The sequence below is a fragment of the Dasypus novemcinctus genome, chromosome 9 (assembly GCF_030445035.2).
Source record: "Dasypus novemcinctus isolate mDasNov1 chromosome 9, mDasNov1.1.hap2, whole genome shotgun sequence".
In the NCBI taxonomy this organism is placed as follows: Eukaryota; Metazoa; Chordata; class Mammalia; order Cingulata; family Dasypodidae; genus Dasypus; species Dasypus novemcinctus.
In genome coordinates this window covers 85,957,474-85,979,770 of record NC_080681.1, presented here as the reverse complement: position 1 = coordinate 85,979,770, position 22,297 = coordinate 85,957,474, and the positions used below count along the sequence as shown (strand labels likewise).

The window sequence follows — 22,297 nt, the reverse complement described above, 5'->3', positions numbered from 1 at the left end:
TTAAAGGTGTATATGTGTGGTGCAGTGGTGGTAATTACAGGCATGTTTGTGCAACATGTGCAATAGATAACAGACCAGAAACGGCTGACAGTGTTATCTCAAGGAAGCAAAGAGATTTTTCCTTTTACTCTATATTCAGTACTGTTCAAAAATTTTAAGTAAAATGATACCTGAAAAAGAAGTTTACATGTGAAGAAAACACTATTTGTATTTATCAGAGAAGCATTTTCTGATATTCAGCATATTTTATATATATATATTAGACAATATTTTATATTCTCTAAGTGTAGTGGCTCAGATAATTTAGTCCAGAGCCAGTGTTCCAAAATATTACATTTTAAGTATATAAATCTCAAGTAACTAAGATTTCTCAATAGCTTAAATGATCTTTTTAGCCTATATTAGTCTTTTTTTAAACTAAAGAATTCTTTTCAATGGAGAAAGTTAGTTAAATAAAAAATTTTGCTATTTAAAATTATTTAAGAGTGTGATTTAGCTCAGTGGTTGAGCTCCTGGTTGAACCACCATGTACAAGGTTCCAGGTTCAACCCCTGGTACCTCTTTAAAAAAAAAAAGTATTTGTTAAAATAAAACTTATAGTTTATAATTTCAGAGAATTTACCAATGTTTAAAAAATAGCAACGTGGGAAGCAATGTGGCTCAAGCAATTGAGTTCCCACCTAGCACATGGGAGGCCCCTGGTTTGGTTCCTGGTGCTTCCTAAAGAAGATAGCAAGCTGGTGCCACAGGTAGGCATGGCAAGCTGATGCAACAAGAGACACAAGAAGAAAAACACAATGAGAAACAACATAAGTAGGGAATGGAGGTGGTTCAAACAATTAGGTGCCTCCTTCCCTCATCAGAGGTCTGGGATTTGGTTCCTGGTGCCTCCTAAAGAAACAAGGAAGACAAATAGACACAGCAAGTGCAAACAACGAGGGGGTGGGGAAAAATAAAAAATTAAATCTTAAAAAACAAAACAAAACAAAAATATATTAAAAAAACAGCAAGGCTAAATTTGTATCAGGTAGTCATATCTGAAGCATTTTTATGCAAAACTGGAAATGTTATTGCCTATTTTTTTATTTTGCAAAATGCAAACATGTAATACAAATTTTATAAAACAATGATTTTTTAAAAAACATACAGATATGTGCGTATCATACATATACTTGCATAGTTATAAGATCATGGAGAAAAATATGAAGGATACTTTCCAGGTTGTACATGTTGGTATTGGGGGTTGTATCAGTGAGTGAAAAGGGTGCTAATACAAAATACCAAAAATTGGTTGGTTTTTATAAAGGGTATTTATTTGGGGTAGGAGCTTACAGATGCCAGGCCATAAGCATAACTTACTTCCCTCACCTAAGTCTATTTTCACATGTTGGAGCAAGATGGCTACTGACGTCTACAAGGGTTCAGGCTTCCTGGGTTCCTCTTTTCCAGGGTCTTGCTTCTCTCTGGGTTCAGGGTTTCCCTCTTCCTAGGGCTTGCTTCTTCCTGAGCTCACTTTCCTCTTTTCCTGGGGCTTGCTTCTCTTTCCTCTGTGAGCTTACTTTCCAGGGTTCCAACTTAAGGCTCCAGCATCAAACTCCAACATCAAAAACCCTCAACTTGGGAAGCGGATTTGGCTCAACAGATAAGAGCATCCGCCTACTACATGGGAGGTCCAGGGTTCAAACCCAGGGCCTCCTGATGCAACGAGTGCCATGCCACGCAAGGGTGTCCCCCACATAGGGGAGTTCCATGCACAAGGAGTGCACCCCGTAAGGAGAGCTGCCCCGTGCAAAAAAAGCGCAGCCTGCCCAGGAGTGGCACTGCACACATGGAGAGCTGATGCAGCAAGATGACGCAACAAAAAGAGACACAGATTCCCGGTGCCGCCGAGAATGCAAGTGGATACAGTAGAACACAGAGTGAATGGACACAGAGAGCAGACAACTGGGGGGGGGGTGCAGAGAGAAATAAAAATAAATCTTTAAAAGAACAAAACAAAACAAAACCCCCTCAACTCTGTCCTCTGCCATGCCTTTTATCTGTGAGTCCCCACCCACCAAGAGGAAAGAAGGCTTGCTCCTAGACCTGGATCTTCTAGCTCTGATATTCTATGATTCCACTCTATAAAATGTCTTTACTAAAGAAGAGTTGCCAGTGATTTTTAAGAAACCATATTAACAGCAAAAATTTAACGAGAGAACTAAAAAAGTAAGTTCAAAGCAAACCTGTGCCTGAAGTAGTCTTAGCTGTCTGTCTTGTTCTGTAAGGAACCTGTAAGCATCCGGAGATAGTCCCATCATCCCATTATCTGATCCGGTCTTGGGTGTGTGCATGCACACTGCACAAGGTTGTGGGTTACATGAGTCCACATGTGAAGGAAGTCTTGCCACTGGTGATGGTTCCACAGTGGTCTGGGGAGGAGAGCAACTGCCTGTGCTTCCCTGAGGTCTCACAGTTATAGAACTACCTGAAGAACAGAATGCATTGTGGTACACAGCTGTACATCCATTTGGATGAAATAATGAATGCTTTTGAAAGGCTTTGGAATGAAGGTCCTGAATGGATCCTACTGCATTTATTCCTTGCCAAGAATTTATTGGACTATATTGAATATGGCCATGATGCTGATAACAACTGCAAACATTTGTGGAATAGTAAAATGGTGATGGGGGAGTAGGTATCTGAAGGTCCATTGGTCTTCTTGAATTATGGGGTGAATAAACAAAATTACGTGAGTGGGATTGTGAGGTGAGAGGAGACTGTCTGGAATTGAAGGTGGAGGATTTTATAGGATACTCCTCTGTTTGCACATTTCCAGCAGAAGTTGTTTGAAGCATTTCAGATATGTCCGCAGACGGCCCACTAAGAGAAGATGATTGAACACTGTTTCTGATATGGAGATTCCCTTTCTTAAAGTTAGATGGCTGTCTTACATTGCAGTGTCTCAAAGAAGCAGAGTCTTGGTTTAGTTGATGTGGTAGCTCTCTCAAGGAAGGCTCTCCAGCTTTGGCTTCTTGGCTATGTTTCTCATCATAAAGCTGGGGTTGCAATGACTCCAAATGTTCACAGTGGTTAACAGACAAAGGAGGACTTTCATTATTCACCATTTCCAATGGATCAGGCAGAGGGTTTGATTCTATAAAATTGCCATCCAACACAAGGGAAAGTTCAGGAACTGATGGCTGGATCTTAGAAACCTAAAAAAGGGAAAGAAATTATGAAGGAAAAAAAATTTTTTTTAGGAGAAAGACATGTGCTTCACTTTCCTTACACCAGCACTTCCCAAACTATAGTCAAACACTTATTTTTAAAGGGACCAATACTTTCCTCTATTTACACATCCAACAAATATTTTCTAGGCATCTTCTATACACTAGGCACTAGGAATACAATTGTGAGCAAACTAAACAAGAGTCATGTCCTCAGAAAACATAACTATTTCCCAAACTTATTTAATGATGGAACTTATTTTATTGGAATATTGATTAAAACTGCTCAGATTACAGAACACAATATGGGAAATGCAGTTTCATATATATTTTTTAATCCTCTCTGTGCAAAAAAAAAAAAAAAATCACAGGTAGAATGCTTCAACAGATCTAGAAGTAGATGTTTCTGCCTTTTATTCAGTTCTAAATAAAAAATGAAATTATCTCTAAATATTTCAGAATATTTCTCCACTAAGAGGGGTTACTCACTCTGTTATTGCTTTTATTAATGTCAACTGAAAGAATTGGAAGAAAGCATTAAAGAGTTAATAAAATACCTGCTGTAGTGAATATGGTTATAGTTTGACATTAACTTTAAAAAATCTTCCCTATGGGCGGCAGACTTGGCCCAGTGGTTAGGGTGTCCGCCTATCACATGGGAGGTCCGTGGTTCAAACCCCGGGCCTCCTTGACCCGTGTGGAGCTGGCCCATGCGCAGTGCTACGTGGGGGTGTCCCCACGTAGGGGAGCCCCACGTGCAAGGAGTGCGCCCCATAAGGAGAGCCACCCAGCACAAAAGAAAGTGCAGCCTGCCCAGGAATGGTGCCGCACACATGGAGAGCTGACACAACAAGATGACGCAACAAAAGGAAACACAGTTTCCCATGCCGCTGACAACAACAGAAGCAGACAAAGATGACACAGCACAACAGACACACAGAACAGACAACCAGGCTGGGGGTGGGGAAGGGAAGAGAAATAAATAAAGAAATAAATCTTAAAAAAAAAAAAAAATCTTTCCTATTCTCTTTTTTCTTTTGAAATAAGCAAGTATCCCAACTAAGATTCACAATTCTAAAATAACCCAATGGTTGGCAGCAATCAAAAACTTATGATAGGCGTTTTAGCAATTTACCTCCCAAAGCAAGCAGGATGTTTTCTCAGAATATGGTAATAAAACTAACGTAAATTTTTTAAAAAAAGCTATTTTAAAAACAACAGACCAATGTAATGCTCTGGTAACAGTAAAAGGGTTAAAAGCATCAGACTCTGAAATTAAAACTTCCAAATTAGAATTCAAGCTCTATTACTTATTACCTGTGTAATACTGGGCAGGTTACTTAACTAATTTGTGCCTCAGTTTTCTCTAGGAACAATAATTGTATGTACTTCTTAGATACATCCATTTATATAGATATAGATAGATACATAGATACAGTTAGATATCTTGTAGAATGATACTTAAGTTTTAGGAAGGAGTATTTAGTGCTTTAACATGAAACTTTTAGGTTCCTAACCACAAAAGTAAGTTCATTACAAGATCAGTGATACCTTCTGACTCACTGGGTGAGGACAAGGAATTGGTCTTGGAGATAAATCTTCATCTTCAACACCAGAGTCGGGATCATTTACTGGCATTTTCCCTGGAGATAATTTCTGGGAAGACCTAAAGAGTAGAGGAGAAGCCAAGAAAAACCTTGAGCAACCCAGTACTTTTTCTTTTGAAATTGAATAAAGTCCTTTAATAAGCCACAGTAGTTCGTGGTTTATTTAGTTTAGTATTTTCTTTTTTAGGCCAAAGTTAGTTGACCAGGAGACAGTCAGACTCATGCTTAATAAATTACCCGTTTTGCCTGATCATGGTAAGTTTAAGCTAGTATTCTTAACATTACAATAAATCAATAGTTATTGAGCATCTGGCTAACCACTTTGAGGAATGCAAAAATAAAGAAACATAGCACTTGCCTTCAAATATAAGGAATTACATATTTCTATATATTTATAATCTGTGGTAGAAATGATGAGGAGACATTCATTGAGGCACCCCTTCCCATTTAGTCAGCTGTAGTCATTATATCACAGGTGGAAAGCTCCAGCAAAACACAGAAAAATTTTGAGTACCAGGACTGAATTTCAAAAGCTTAAGTGAGAGTTCAAGACTGAAGATTTGAAAGACTATATGTGTCAGTTTTTTGGTCACTATAAACTAGATAAAATCTCAATAGGACAGTTTAGGGAAGGGGAAAAATAAGCCAGAAGGAAGCTAAAAGTTTATACATTAAACCCTGAAAAGCATACTACCTTCTGTTTCCTACAGGATGAATCCTCCCTAGCAGGGAAAACAACTTCCTCCAACCCCAACCGCAGGTATATGTGGAAGATATGATAGCAGAGGAAACCTTTGCCCCAAACCCTGGCAGTCTGGATAGATAAGGGACTCAAGAGTTCTTTCTGTGCCATGGTGATGGAATGACTGCATAGCATGCTTAAGCAGATGGGTCTGCACCAGTCCCACAAAACTCCCTGTCCCCCACACTCAAGAATAACATGGAGTTATTCTTCTTGGGGCTCTTAACAATGGGTCCATGAATTTGAAGTGAAATACAAAATAAATGTTATTTCAGGAAGGAGAGGTGGCTTAACAAGTTGGGCACCTGCCTACCACATGGGAGGTCCTGGGTTCAGGTTCAGGTGCCTCCTAAAAGAAGACCAGCAAATGCTGTCCCCGCTGCAATAAGCAGATGCCACAAGCCAGCAGATATCACAGCCTGTGGGGAACAGATGTGGCTCAGGCCATTGGGCACTTGCCTCTCATGTGGGAGGTCCCAAGTTTAGTTCCCAGTGCCTCCTGGAGGGAGAAGGCAAGCAAACTATGAGCAGACAGATGAGAGAGCCATCATTTGGAGGAGGGTGGGGAGGGGAAAAAGAAAGAAAAATGAAGTACAAAAAAAAAAAAAATAACCCAATGCATTCTTGTGGGGATGTGTTGGTGAGGGTGTGATATATTTATTAAATAATACATAGCATACTGTGGACTTAGAAAGGGATCCATGGTTTTCACCTAACTGGCAAAGGGTTCTGTGGAATAAAAAAGGTTAAGAATCCCTGATACAGAATGATAACCCATATGCTACAGAGTAGTATAGACATGAAAGAGAGCCAGTGACCTGAATGGGGTAAAGGAAGTCACAGCAGGAACCCGCAAGGAACTATTGCCAAAGACCAACTACAGATCTAAATACCTCAGCAGATGGATGATAATCACATCATTAGAGCTGGAACTCCTATCAGTACCTTCTAGGTTATGTATAATCCCAAAAGAAAGGGGATGAGGGGAAACTTTGAATTGATTGAAATTTAATTTCTATAGTCTAGCAAAACGAATAGGGGCTCAATATAGAAGTTAAGTTCAATTACTAAAAGTAGTTACATTTCTTGTACACCTGAATTTGTGGCATGGAATTATTATCTGATATATATATAAATACTTGTATATTTTATACCTTACCTGTTTCCACAATAGTTCTAAGGCTCCTTATGGTAAACATACAAACAAATACACATATATAAAAGCAATTGGTATAAAAATAGAAAAGGATCATTCATTGACTTGTATGAAGTTGCTGACACTGAGTGATAAAATTTGAGTTTTTTTTAGCACCCAAAGCAAAAAAAAAAAAAAAAAGTGGAAAACCTTTAAGTTGTATAATTATCACATCAGTTCAAGTGAGAAAAAACATTTTACTAAAATCCCAAAAGACTGCTCTTTATTCAAGTTTCGGTCAGAGGTGAGAATAGACTAAGTTTTCAAAAGAGGTTAAAGAAATTGCAAATATCTCCTTTATGTAGCTTTATTTTCATAAACATCCAATAAAAACCTTGAGTAAGACTTAAAACATAATACAATGCAGGTGTTTCTGAAAAGCTGTTAAAACTATAGTTTTCCAGTGTTCTAACCTGTGTCAAGGACAACTGAAAATATCCAGAGACAATGGAAAATGTATACTTTGGACATCTTTTTTTTTTAAAGATTTATTTTTATTTATTTCTCTCCTGTCCTCCCCGCCCCAGCTGTCTGTGCTCTGTGTCCATTTGCTGTGTGTTCTTCTTTGTCTGCTTCTATTCTTGTCAGTGGCACTGGGAATCTGTCTCTTTTTTGTTGCGTCATCTTGCTGTGTCAGTTCTGTGTGTGTGCTGTGCCACTCCTGGGCACTGAACTTTCTTTTGCGCAGGGTGGCTCTCCTTACAGGGTATACACATCTTGCGCGTGGGGCTCCTTTATACGGGGGACACCCCTGGGTGGCACAGCACTCCTTGTGCACATTAGCACTGCGCATGGGCCAGCTCCACACAGGTCAAGGAAGTCCTGGGTTTGAACCATGGACCTCTCATGTGGTAGGCGGACGCTCTATTGAGCCAAGTTCGCTTTCCTGGACATCTTTTTTGAGCATCACTTCTCAACTATATAACTGAGACAGGAGGAGCTAGTGAGCAGAAATTTCAAGGTAAATTTCTTTATCAAGGGCACACAGCACTGTACACTGACTATAAAGAGCTTTATACATCATATACACAGGTGGCAAGGATGACGTGCTTACTATGAAAACAGAGCCCAAATTCAGATGAAGGCCACCCAAGAAAAGGAGAATTTAGGCAGCTTCCTCAAGCTTTGATTTGTGAAAATGTCTAAACATTTAATTGAAATCTATTAATTCTACATACAGGGATTTTCTTGCATAAATATCTTTTACTCACAATGAGTAATCTTTTTTATTCTCCTGGCTTCAAAAACAAAACAAAAACCCTCTAACTCAAAGCTCTTCTGAGCTGTCTACAGAACACCCCATCTGGGTATTTCAGGCATCTAATACTTTCTACATTTGCAACTGAATGTTTTCATTTCCCCCCAAATCTTCTACTCCTACAAACTCAATCTTGATTATTGTGGGACCTATCAGAAATGTAGGAGTGGATATTTGATTGGAGTTCACAGACTTATGGACCATTCTATATAATTTGTCCAGTTACCCAAGACTTAAATCTAGGCACAATATTAAGGTCCTCCTTTTTTCTAATATCTCCTAGTCTCCTCACAAAGAACTGGTGAGATTTAGTGATTGGTTTTATTTCCTCAAAATCTATATTCCTTATAGTTCATATGGCCCTTGAATTAGCACCCATTTATGTGCTTATGATTCTCAAATCTCTCTCTCTCTAGTCCACAACTCTGCTAAGATCCAATCCCAGATAGCACCTTTATAAGTCTTACAGGAACCACAAAAAAGGGGAAAAAAAAGAAAAAAAACCCCACAAATTTCCAACACCAACTCTTGCTCTTGAATTCTCTTTATCCCTGAATGATCCTACTTGATAGGTTAGCACACAAGGTCCTTCACGTGATCTGGCTCATCTCTATATTATAGTCTACCATGCTTCCTAATTAGCACTTACTAAACTGTATTTGAATAGGTCATTTACTTGTTTTTCTCATTGTTTCTCAAGAGCAAGGATCAAATTTTTATTTAATTTTGTACTTCTAACCCTTTCCACAATGCATGGCATATAGCAAGCATCAATAAATATTTGTTAAATGATCTGTCTCTTCAGAGTCACTTATTAATGTGAATTCCCTTCTACATCTCATACTCCAGCCACACTGAATTACATGCAGTTACTTGAACATGACAGAAAATTTCAATATTCTAAACATTTATCCTTTTTTTCTATGCTTAGAATGCCCCTTATCTTTCTCTTAGTCCATTTGGCAAGCACCACAAATTGCTTTGCACATAGTTCAACAAGTTAAAAAACAAAAACAACAACCAAAAGTAGTACTCTAAAGCACGTTTTAAATGAGGTTATTAAATGGTTGGCAATTATTAACTCAAATCAATGAACCTCTCAAATAATATGGATAACATTCAACCATTACTGGGCTATGAATTCCAAGAGAAAAGGGACTGTGTCTACATGCATTTTATATACCACTCTATCCCTAACATCCAGCACATTAGCTGGCACGTAGTAGAATAAGTAAGAAAACTGGAATAGGGAAGATGTTACAAAAGGTGGATATATTGATCCTAAAATGCAGTAGTCCTGTTTAACTAATAGTCCCCGTGATGGTTAGGCTAATGTGTCAACTTGGCCAGGTAGGCTAATTTGTCAACTTGTGCCCAGTGGTTGGTCAAGCAAGTAATGGGCTAACTGTAATACAAGGACACTTATGGACTTTAGTCACCAGCGACTTTACTGCATATATAGCTGATTACATCTAGATCAATCAGTGAGATTGCCATCAGAAATGAGTGACACTTTATCCAATCAATTGAATGCCTTAAAAGGGGAAGTGATTTCAGCATTCAGAGAGACTTTCCCAGCTTTGGACAGCCAGTGTCTCCTGGTAACTCATCAAGGACCTTCATTGGGCTTCCATAGGAGCCCTGGTTTGCAGACTGGCTGCAGAACCTGGACTTGTGCACCCCCCACGGTCACATGAGAGACTCATAAAATCACATACTATTGACAGGTATCTCCTGTTGACCTAGAGAGCTCTGACTAATACAGTCTCCTAGTGTATTTGCTTTAACACTTTAAAAAAAAAATTATTTTAACACTTTAAAAGCAAACTATTTCCTTTTTTAGTAGAGGAATTTTCTTTTTTTAAAGATTTATTTTTATTTATTTCTCTCCCCTGCCCCCTCCCCCCAGTTGTCTGCTCTCTGTGTCTATTTCTGACCACTTCTATCCTTATCAGCGGCACCAGGAATCTGTGTTTCTTTTTCTTGTGTCATCTTGTTGTGTCAGCTCTCCATGTGTGCGGCGCCATTCTTGGGCAAGCTGCACTTTCTTTCATGCTGGGCGGCTCTCCTTACGGGGTGCACTCCTTGCGCGTGGGGCTCCCCTACGCGGGGGACACCCCTCGTGGCACGGCACTCCTTGCGCACATCAGCACTGCGCATGGGCCAGCTCCACATGGGTCAAGGGGACCCAGGGTTTGAACCGCGAACCTCCCATGCGGTAGGCGGACGCCCTATCCATTGGGCCAAGTCCGCTTCCCAGAATTTTCTTCTAATAGCAGTTTATCTGATAAGCCATTCTGTTCAAATACAAGGAAGGGAAAAACAAACAGAAGGCAAACAAAATAAAAACAAGTTGCTTCTTCCTAAGCACGTTAATTTCTTGACAGTTACTTTTTTATTTTTCCTACATAATATATCAACTCAAATGAAAACTATATTAGAACTTCATTAAAAGTATCATCCAACTTCCTACTGAAGAAATGCATTTAAAACAAAGGCATCTATGGTACATCAGATTTACAGGTAGTTTCATCAGAAATAACTGGGGAGTCATTTTAATTACTTACCAAAAAGTAATTAATGTAATGAAAAAATGCATGTACTTATAGATATATTTTACCTCTTAGTAGACAGATTCTTGGAAACCTTGCTGAAAAAATTTGCTTCTATATTTTGGCTTTCAGCGCTCAATTCAAAGTGAATTGGATTTTTCTCAGAAGATTCAACATTCTGAAAGAAGTAGGTCACACTATGAGATGTGACTTAAATAAAACAACCTGAGAATTCTATTTAGATTAAAAGCAGTTTTTAAACATGGGGGTAATAGGGGAAGAGGACACCACTTTTGATTCCTATAACTGTAATCTTCTTGTCAAAACCTGTCAATTCCATGCTATATAAGTGAAAGTGAAAACAATCATCTGTAATATGTAACACACTCAACAATCAATGATTCAGTTATAGTAATAGCTAAAAACTGAGCACATTACTTGAATAGTAAAAGTGAATAAAGGTTACAGAAAATGTCTATAATATAGAAATAATTAGATATTATTTAAGCTGATTATATTTATAATTATAATATCAATTTGATTCATTAACTGTTATCATTTATAAATGAACTCAAAGCAGAAGACACAAAATAAGATCTGAGTGGAAAGAGATGGTTATTTAGAAGTACTAAATATTTTTTTATTATTAGTCTGAGACCTAGGACAACTTATAATTACAATGAATGTTCTAACATAATGGCATCTATGGTTTCAAAGATCTACATTTTCTGTGATCATAATCTTGATGCATTTCTATGTATTCCATAAGACACAGCAACAATCTATTCTGAATCCTAGAATTCTATTATATAAACATTGATGTTTTAAGTGTGAAAAATACATTTATTTTACCCATATATTTTGTTGAAAAAGAGGAAACAATAAGACATCACAAAACTGTCAACATCCTAACATGATATAATATATAAATTACTGATCTAGTTTTCAAAGATTTTAGAAGTGGGTAGGGGATTATCTCTGATCCTCTATTATAATTTGGTTCTGGAAATACAGTATAAGAGTCACTAAACAAAATTAACCAGAAATGAATAAAGTTACTATTCAATAAGAACAATTGTAAATAAACAATTGTTTGAATTAATTTTAAAAGGTTTAAATTGCCTAAGTGTAAGTGTAAACCCTGAAGACTCATTAATAGAATAGTAATCAAACTACTTACTTTGAAAAGATGCATTGTATCCTTGTTGGTTAGTAACCGAAATTGAAGGTCATTTATCTTGCCACCACAAGGGAGACATTCATAAAACTCAGGCTCCTTATGTGTCACAGAATAGAGAACTATGATGAAACTTTGAGATTCTGAAAAAACTCTGGACAAAAAAAAAATTAGTTAAAATATACTAAGGATAACAAGAGAAAACCTCCTTATGTGGGTCTCCCAATCCAGTTAATTAATTAATAAACAGTCCAGTAGAACAAACTATAAAGCATCCAGGGAAGAGCAGGAGGGACAAGCTGGTAAACTATAGTAAGCACCAAAAACCTGCACTCTTCACATGGTAGTTAACGGTACCCATTTCCCATTCTCACGCAGGCTGCAACAGGGTATGACCGTGGCATAACTTGCTGGTGTCAGAAACTGACATAAAAATCCAGTTCCCCAAGATGAGGGGGAGAGGGTCCAATCATGGATCTCTGCTTTGGATTAACTTCTGAAGGACCAGCTCTGACAGTAACCATATCAGACAAAGGCAACACAGGAGACTTAAAGATGGTATGCTTCCTCAGAGCTGTGGAGGACAACTGAAGGGCTGCATCTGCTGGGCAGGTAAAAAGTCTAGAAAGCACAGCTTTAGAGAACACTGGAAGAAGCTCTGGCGCCCTTCTGGGCTCTTCCACCATTCCCTCTCCAGGAGAACTTGGAGCCAGGCAGTACTCCTGTTGTGGATCACAAGCCTTGTTCCTTCTGGGAAAGCCTAACTTGGGAAATTGCTCCCTAGTGTGCATCCCCCTTCCCAGAATTTATCCTCCAGGCAAAAGCAGCTTGAGACAAGGAAAGCAGTATAAGAAGGTGGGCATCTGGGGAAAAATACTTGTCTGCTTTACATCCTGCAGTGGAATACCCAGGAAAGGGAAAAAGTCTTCCTCCTGAGAAGTAAAGGGGACATTCAAACTCCTGTAAAGAAGGGAACTCTTAAGGCTATGATTAAGCGCAAGCCCAGGACAAGACACAGGCCCAGAAAAGAAAGGGATGATCCTACACTTTGTGTTTACCTTGGACTGCCCTTTCTGATAAGAGGGCTGAACTGACTGGGAGCACCAGTCAACACAAAGCCAATTTGCAAAGGTCAAGATGTTTTATGCTTAGCTTTTCTTGGTTTTGATAGCTTCTGACACTAAAGAAAATTTCTGTCATATCTACCAACTGGTTACAAACTTTTTAACAGGCATCTCAAGGAATTCATCCCAGAGTTAACATTTTAAATTAAGAAAATGCCCAGTGTGCAACAAAATATTACAAGAAAAACAAAGAAGCAGGGAATGTTGGCCCATCCAAAGAAAGAGCATAAAAGTCCAGAAAACATCAAGGAAAAAGACCAGACTGTTGGGCATACCAAAGACTCTAAAAAGACAATCTTTAATATGCTCAAGGAGATGGAGAATACAGAAAAGAACTAAAAGGTATCAGGAAAAGATGCTCAAGAAAGTGAATGAAAATACAGAGAAAGAAATAAAGGATATAAAAAAAATGAATGAAAAATATGAGAATCTCAATAAAGTGATAAGAACTTTAAAAAAGACAAACAGAACAAGTGCAGTTGAAGTGAAAAATTTCCAGGAGACTTTCAAGAGCAGATTGGAGCTTGCAGAAAAATCTGCAAACTAGAATACAAAATCAGTCAGACTGAGGAACAGAAAGAAAAGAGTGAAAATTGCCTAAGAGACCTTTGGGACACCATCAAGTATACTAAAATGTATATTATGGGGGTCTCAGAGGTAGGGAAAGAGAGAAAGGGGCAGAAGGGATATTCAATAAATTCATGACAGAAAACATCCCCTACTTAGCAAAGAAGTAAATATGTATATCCAAGAAGCCCAGAGAACATCAAACAGGATAAACTTGGAAAGAATATGCCCCATCACATACTGACTAAACTGTCAAATGAAAAAGATAAGGAGAGAGACAGTTCAGAAAACTGAAAGAGAAAAGAAACATATCATGTACAAGAAGTCCCAATTAGATTAAGTGCCAATATCTTATCAGAAAACACAGGGGCAAGAAGGCAGTGGGTTGAAATACTTAAAGCACAGAGAGAAAAGAATTTCAAACTAAAATTATACCCAGGGAGACTTTCTTTAAAAATTGAGGGAGAGATTAAGACATTCCCAGATAAACATAAGCTGAGGGCATTCATCACCACTAGACATATTCTACAATCAATATTAAAAAGAGTTCTTCAGACTGAAAGGAAGACACTAGACAGTGGTTCAAAGTGGTATTAATAAGGACCGCCAGTAAAGGCAACCATTTGTGTAATTATAAATGCCAGTAGAATGGAACTGAATTGTATTTTTTGGTATATAACTCCACTTCTTATTTCCTAAAGGTGCTAAAATGCAAATGCTTAAAAAGTAATGATAAATCTATGGTTTTAGACATAGAAGATATGATTTGTAACAAGTACAAAAATGGTGGTGGGACAAAGAGGTGTAGGATCAGTATATGTGTATGTTAACCAAGTCCAACTGATATCAAATCAAATATGACTATTATATATTTAGGATTTAAAATTTTAAAACTGTTGTAACCGAATAGGTTACAATATATATGAAAAATATATCCAGATAGAAAAAAAAACAAATAAATATGGAAGTGGCATTATTAGAAGAATTGAGGGACAAACAATGTATAAGACTAACAAAGACTAAATAGAAAAACGGCAGAAGAAAATCCTGCACTATTGGTAGTGACTTTAAATATAAATGAATTAAACTCTCCAATCAAAAGGCAAAGATTGGCAGAATGGATAAAAATGAATGACGCAATTATATGTTGTTTACAAGAGACTCTCCTTAAATTCCCCAAAGACAGAGGAGGCAAGATGGCGGCTGAGTGAACTTCCCGGTTACTAGCTCCTGGAGGGAATCGGCTGGGAGGCGTCGGAGACTCTTTGGGACCGGGCTGTTTCGGGATTTTTCCTGGTCCGGAGGTGTCTGGACATCAATTTGGAGGGAAGGTAACAGAGAGGATCTGTCTGTGAAATATACACGGAGATCCCAGCTACATGTGGAGGATTCCCTCCTTGGGTAGGCAGAGCCGAGGCAGCTAGCACCGCGCCAAGCCCCGGTGGGCGGCGGCCAGGGTTGCCTAGCTGGGCCGCGGTGGGCAGCGGGCGGGCGATCCGAGCCACGCCGCGGCAGGCGGTGGGCGGGAGAGCCGAGCTGCGCTGTGCCCCGCCGGGCGGCGGGCGGGAGAGCCGAACCCAGCCGAGCCGCGGCGGGCGGCGGGTGGGGAAGCCGAGCCCAGCCGAGCCCAGCCGCGCCGCGGCGGGCGGCAGGCGGGAGAGCCGAGCCGCGCTGTGCCGCGGCGGGCGGCGGGCAAGGGAGCCGAGCCAAGCCAAGCCTAGCCGCGCTGCGGCGGGCGGCGGGCGGGGAAGCCGAGCCCAGCCGAGCCCAGCTGAGCCGCGGAGGGCGAGGGGGCCGAGCCCAGCCGAGCTCAGTCGGCCCAGCCACGCCAAGGAGGGCGGCGAGCGGAAGAGCCGAGTCGCGCTGCGCCGCAGCGGGTGGCGGGCACGGAAGCCAAGCCCAGCCGGGCCCAGCCGAGCCCAGCCGAGCCGCGGAGGGCGAGGGAGCCGAGCCCAGACGAGCTTGGCCGAGCCCAGCCGCACCGCGCCAGGCGGGAGAGCCGAGCCGCGCTGCGCCCCGGCGGGCGGCGGGCGGGAAAGCCGAGCCCAGCCGAGCCCAGCCAAGCCGCGACGGGCGGGGGACCCGAGCCCAGCCGAGCCTAGCCAAGCCCAGCCGAGCTGCGGAGGGCGGGGGACCGGAGCCCAGCCGAGCCCAGCCGAGCCCGGCGGCGGGGTTTCTGTTCTTTGTTTTTTGTTTTTTTTTTTTGTTTTTATTTTATTTTATTTTTGTTGTTGTTGTTTTTTTTTAATCCTCTCTTTCCTGTCCCCATTATTCTTCTTATACTATTTTATCTTAACAGTACAATAGGTCCTACAGGAAATACCTCACATTTGCTGGGTTTCCTCACCCTCCACTGCCTCATTTCTCTGTGAATAGATTTAACCTATCTACAATATCCCCTTTCCCCTACAACTTGATATCCTCCACCATCTGCTATCTCTCCTATATTCCATCTCCCTTTCTTTGATCCACAAACTGTCTAACTCTTAATTTCTAATACCTTTGTTTAGTTTTCCATCTGGTATTCGTCCCTGAAACTATTACCTTTCTTTTCTCTTTCCCTCTCTCACGAAAACAATAGCTTCTTAGTACGTACCACATTCCTCCCATATTCAGTAGTCTACCTCATTATAGGTACTTTCCTACTACTATAACTCTACACAATTTACATGATCTAACCTCCATCCTCCCAGAACTCATATTATTGCTTTGTTAACATATATCACCAATACTACTTCACACTTTTTCCTCCCTTACACAATTGCCTTTCCCCAGCACTAATACTTTCCTTTAAAGTGAGCTTAACTAGCAATAAGAAATTGGAATAAGAAGAACAAAGTGACAAAGAGAAGATATAACACTTACGCAAAAACAACAGCTAATTAATCTCCAAGACTAGATAAAGAAGCTAAGGAACTGATTAAACCCGTCAAGAAAAAATGTTGACAAGACAGCAACAAAAATCTACAAACCAAACCAGTAATCAGGAAAACATGGCTGAATCCAATCAGGAAGGGGGGCAGGACTTCGCACAAGCAATGAAAGATCTCAGAACATTTATCACCGACAAATTTGATGAAGTAATGAAAGAGGTTAACAGCATGAAGACAACACTTGGAGGGGAAATTGCAGACATGCGCAAAAAAATAACAGATATGATGGAAATGAACAACACAATTCAAGAAATCAAAAATACACTTGCAGCAAATATCAGCAGACTAGAAGAGGCAGAGCAGAGAATTAGTGATGTGGAAGACAGTGCATTGGAAATCAAACAGATAGTAGAAGTGGTCAATAAAAAGGTAGAAAAAATCCAGATAGGACTTAGGGACCTGAATGATAATGCAAAACGCTCAAACATACGTATTATAGGCATTCCAGAAAAAATTCTAAAAGCAGCAAGAGAAAAGAAAACCATCACATACAAGGGAAACTCCATAAGATTAAGTGCTGATTTCTCATCTGAAACGATGGAGGCAAGAAGGCAGTGGTATGATATAGTCAAGGTACTAAAGGAAAAAAATTTCCAACCAAGAATACTCTATCCAGCTAAACTAGCATTCAAAAATGATGGAGAGTTCAAAATATTCACAGATAAACAGAAACTGAAAGAGTATATCAACAAGAAACCTCCCCTTCAAGAAATTCTTAAGGGAGTTCTGCAGGAAGAAAGGAAAAAACAGGACAGTCAGAGATGGAGGAGAGTGTAAAAGCAACAAGAAAGACAAAAATAGAAGGGGAAAATAAAATAATACAAACAAAATATAACAAACACAAATCCAACCAAAATATGGCTACCATAAATAACTCTCTAAACGTAATAACACTGAATGTCAACGGACTAAACTCACCTATCAAAAGATTCAGACTGGGACACTGGATAAGGAAATACGACCCATTTATATGCTGCCTACAAGAGACACATCTTAGACCCAGAGACTCATGGAGGTTGAAAGTGAATGGCTGGAAAACAATCATACAAGCAAACAACAACCAAAAAAAGGCAGGAGTAGCTATATTAATATCAGACAAAATAGACTTTAAATGCGAAACAATTGTGAGAGACAAAGAAGGATACTATATTTTAGTGAAAGGGACAATCTGTCAAGAAGATCGAACAATCATAAATATTTATGCTCCTAACAAGGGCGCCTCTAAATATGTGAGGCAAACGCTGGAAAAACTAAGTGAAAGAATAGATGCATCTACAATTATAGTGGGGGACTTTAATACACCACTATCAACTCTGGACAGAACATCTCAAAAGAGAATCACTAAAGAAACAAAACATTTGAACAGTATATTAGAAGAGCTGGATCTAATAGACATATATAGATCATTACACCCAAACACAGCAGGATATACATTTTTCTCAAGCGCACATGGAACATTCTCCAAGATTGACCATATGCTAGGCCACAAAGAAAGGCTTAATGAATTCAGAAAGATCGAAATCATACAAAACAATATCTCTGACCACAGTGGAGTGAAGCTGGAAATTTGCAAGGGACAGAGACCCAGACTCCACACGACAATTTGGAAATTAAACAGCACACTCTTAGAAAAACAGTGGGTCAAAGAGGAAATCTCAAAAGAAATCAATGACTACCTTGAAACAAATGATAATGATAACACAACATACCAAAATTTATGGGATGCAGCAAAAGCGGTACTGAGAGGGAAATTTATAGCCATAAATTCATATATCAAAAAAGAAGAAAGAGCAAAAATTGGAGAACTAACTAACTGCACTTTTGACGGAGTAGAAAAACAACAACAAAGTAACCCAACAGGAAGAAGAAGGAAGGAAATAACAAAGATAAGAGCAGAACTAAATGAAATAGAAATAAGAAAGCACTTGAAAAAATAAACAAGACCAAGAGCTGGTTTTTTGAGAAGATCAACAAAATTGACAAACCTTTAGCGAGACTAACAAAGAAAAAAACAGAAAAGATGCAAATACACAAAATAAGAAATGAGAAAGGTGATATCACCACTGACCCCACAGAAATAAAGACTATCATAAGAGGATACTTTGAAAAACTATATTCCAACAAAAATGACAATTTAGAGGAAATGGACAAATTCCTAGAAACTCATAAGCAGCCCATACTGACGAAAGAAGAAATTGATGATCTTAACAAACCAATCACAAGCAAAGAGATAGAATCAGTCATTAAAAATCTCCCAACTAAGAAGAGCCCAGGGCCAGACGGCTTCACAGGTGAATTCTACAAAACATTCCGGAAAGAACTAACACCAATCCTGTTGAAACTATTCCAAAAAATCGAAACAGAAGGAACACTGCCTAATTCCTTCTATGATGCCAACATTACCCTAGTACCAAAGCCAAACAAAGACACCACAAGAAAGGAAAATTACAGACCAATTTCTCTAATGAACCTAGACGCAAAAATACTTAACAAAATACTTGCTAATCGTATTCAACAACACATTAAACGAATTATACACCATGACCAAGTGGGATTTATTCCAGGTATGCAAGGATGGTTCAACATAAGAAAATCAATCAATGTAATACACCATATAAACAGATTGAGAGAAAAAAACCACATGATTATATCTATAGATGCAGAAAAGGCATTTGACAAAATACAGCACCCCTTCCTGATAAAAACACTCCAAAAGATCGGAATACAAGGAAACTTTTTGAACATGATAAAGAGTATATATGAAAAACCTAAAGCCAACATTGTTTACAATGGCGAAATCCTGAAATCCTTCCCTCTAAACTCAGGAACAAGACAAGGATGCCCATTGTCTCCGCTCCTATTTAACATTGTCTTGGAAGTACTTGCTCGAGCACTGAGACAAGAACCAGATATAAAAGGCATTCAAATTGGAAGGGAAGAAGTCAAAATTTCATTATTTGCAGATGACATGATCCTATATATAGAAAACCCTGAGAGATCTACGACAAAGCTCCTAGAACTCATAAATGAGTTTAGCAAAGTCGCAGGTTATAAGATCAATGCGCAAAAATCAGTAGCATTTCTGTACACCAATAATGAGCAAAATCAGGAGGAAATCAAGAAACAAATACCATTCACAATAGTAAATAAAAAAATCAAATACTTAGGAATAAATTTAACTAAAGAGGTAAAAAACTTATACATCAAGAACTATACAAGATTGTTCAAGGAAATCAAAGAAGACCTAAATAAATGGAAGAATATTCCCTGTTCATGGATAGGAAGACTGAATATTATTAAGATGTCTATCCTACCAAAACTGATCTACACATTCAGTGCAATCCCAATAAAAATCAACACAGCCTTCTTTAAGGAACTAGAAAAACTAACTATGAAATTTATTTGGAAAGGAAAGAGGCCCCGAATAGCCAAAGACATATTGAAAAAGAAAAACGAAATAGGAGGAATCACACTTCCTGACTTCAAAACATACTACAAAGCTACAGTAGTGAAAACAGCATGGTACTGGCATAAGGAGAGACACACAGACCAATGGAATCGAATTGAAAGTTCAGATATAGAACCTCATGTATATAGCCATATAATATTCGATAAAGCCACCAAACCCTCTCAACTGGGAGAGAATGGCCTATTCAACAAATGGTGCCTGGAGAACTGGATAGCCATATGTAGAAGAATGAAAGAGGATTACCATCTCACACCTTATACAAAGATCAACTCAAGATGGATCAAAGACCTAAATATAAGAGCCAAGACCATAAAGACCTTAGAAAGCAGTGTAGGGAAACATCTACAGGACCTTGTAATAGGAAATGGCTTCATGAATATCACACCAAAAGCACGAGCAGCAAAAGAACAAATAGATAAATGGGACTACCTCAGAATTAAAGCCTTCTGCACCTCAAAGGAGTTTGTCAAGAAAGTAAAAAGGAAACCCACACAATGGGAGAAAATATTTGGCAACCATATATCTGATAAGAGACTTATAACTTGCATATATAAAGAACTCATATATCTTGAAAACAAAAAGATAAACAACCCATTTAAAAAATGGGAAAAAGACTTAAACAGACACTTCTCCAAAGAAGAAATACAAATGGCTAAAAAGCACATGAAAAAATGCTCCAAATCTCTAGCTATCAGGGAAATGCAAATCAAAACTACAATGAGATACCATCTTACTCCCATAAGATTGGCAGCCATGAAAAAAACAGTAGAATACAAATGCTGGAGAGGATGTGAAGAAAGGGGAACACTCATCCATTGCTGGTGGGAATGCAGAAGGATCCAACCATTCTGGAGGACAGTTTGGCAGTTTCTCAAAAAATTATCCATAGATTTGCCATATGACCCAGCAATACCACTGCTGGGTATATACCCATCAGATCTGAAAACAAGGACACAAACCGATATATGTACACCAATGTTCATAGCAGCATTGTTCACCATCGCCAAAAGTTGGAATCAATCCAAATGTCCATCAACAGATGAGTGGATCAATAAAATGTGGTATATACACACAATGGAATACTACTCAGCTGTAAGAACCAATACACTACAATCGCACGTGATAACATGGATGAACCTTGAGAATCTTATGTTGAGTGAAGCAACTCAGGCATTGAAGGACAAATACTATATGACCTCAATGATATGAAATAAGTTAACTGCCTCAGAGAGCTAGAGTCTGGAAAAGTGGCTTACAGGAAATCGGGGGGTGGAGGAAGGATGTGAGTTAATGTCTGCAGGGGTGGAATCTGTGATGAGCTGGCGGTAAGTATGAGCACAAAGAAGGGACAAAATGGGGGCAAGGGGTTACCTTCGGGTGGGGTTTTCTGGGTTTGAGGGGGGCTGGGGATGGGAAGAGGGGTAATATTGTCCAAGAAATAGGTGGGAGGGAGGGGCAACATACGAATATGGGAGAGTGTCAGAAGTTCTTTGAGAACTAAATGTTGAGTAAAACGTATCAAAGTATAAGTAGGAGGGTTACCTGGTTAGGACGCTCAGGGGGTATGGTCTGATGCGTGACGGACTCCGGAGGGAATAGCTGAAGGCTCATTTTGCCAAGGTGGGTTCTACCATTGGGTGGGGTGGACCCATATCCTGGGGAAGACTAATGCCGTTGAATAGAGAGAACTGTATCTCTCGTGAGAAAGGACGGCTCCCAGGGTATTAGATTGGCAGGCGTTGTGGGCCCTAAGGGGAGGGGAAAATGGATGTGGAATGGATGGAACGAAGGTAAATAAGGGGGCAAAAGAGGAGTTATGTGAGAGTACACGAGGATGAATATAAAACAGCTAATATTACACCAAAAACATATAGGGGACGACAGACTAATAATGAAAACCATAAGACAAAACATAGGATAACTAAAAAATTTAGAAAACTGTACGGCCTAAAATATGGACCACATAGTAAGCACAAATGTCACCTTGTTTGAAAACTATAGTGTTGGAATCTGTACATCAGTTTCAGGAAATATGATATGAATAAGTTAAAAGATTATTGCTGTGCAAGGGAAAAGGTTTTATGGTGGATCTGGGGAAATACTGTATATTGTATATATGAATTTCGGTGATCTAAGACTCTTCTGAAGCTGACATTATGTTGGGATTCACTTTACGGGAAGTTTTGGATCACAGAGTGGTTCAACAATGGCAGCGGAGGAATACTGATATGGGATGTTATTGACAGGATATATATGGTTGACAGGGAGTTATACAGGGCATATGCCCAGGGTATATGGTAATGTCTATATATACTCATAGTGGAAACAATTAATAACAACAGCTAGGGGGGTACTGGGCTCCTGGCCGGGGGGTCACTGTTGTGGGCCCTGGGAGAGCAGCGGCAATCCTCCAGGTGCAACGGCAAGAACCAGGAAGGAAGGAGGGCCCAACAGTGGGCTCGTG

The 22,297-nt window shown here is 39.4% G+C and overlaps 1 protein-coding gene across 1 annotated transcript in view; it reads right to left on the bottom strand.

Moving 5' to 3' along the window:
- Positions 1-22,297, bottom strand: part of STIL (STIL centriolar assembly protein) — a 93,403-nt gene that overhangs the window by 40,659 nt on the left and 30,447 nt on the right. Inside the window, exons 9-12 of the mRNA XM_058303618.1 lie at positions 11,744-11,894; positions 10,632-10,741; positions 4,761-4,875; positions 2,226-3,197 (exon numbers count right to left, since the gene is read on the bottom strand). Coding sequence (XP_058159601.1) covers positions 2,226-3,197; positions 4,761-4,875; positions 10,632-10,741; positions 11,744-11,894 — 1,348 coding nt within the window. The remainder of the gene's footprint in view (positions 1-2,225; positions 3,198-4,760; positions 4,876-10,631; positions 10,742-11,743; positions 11,895-22,297) is intronic.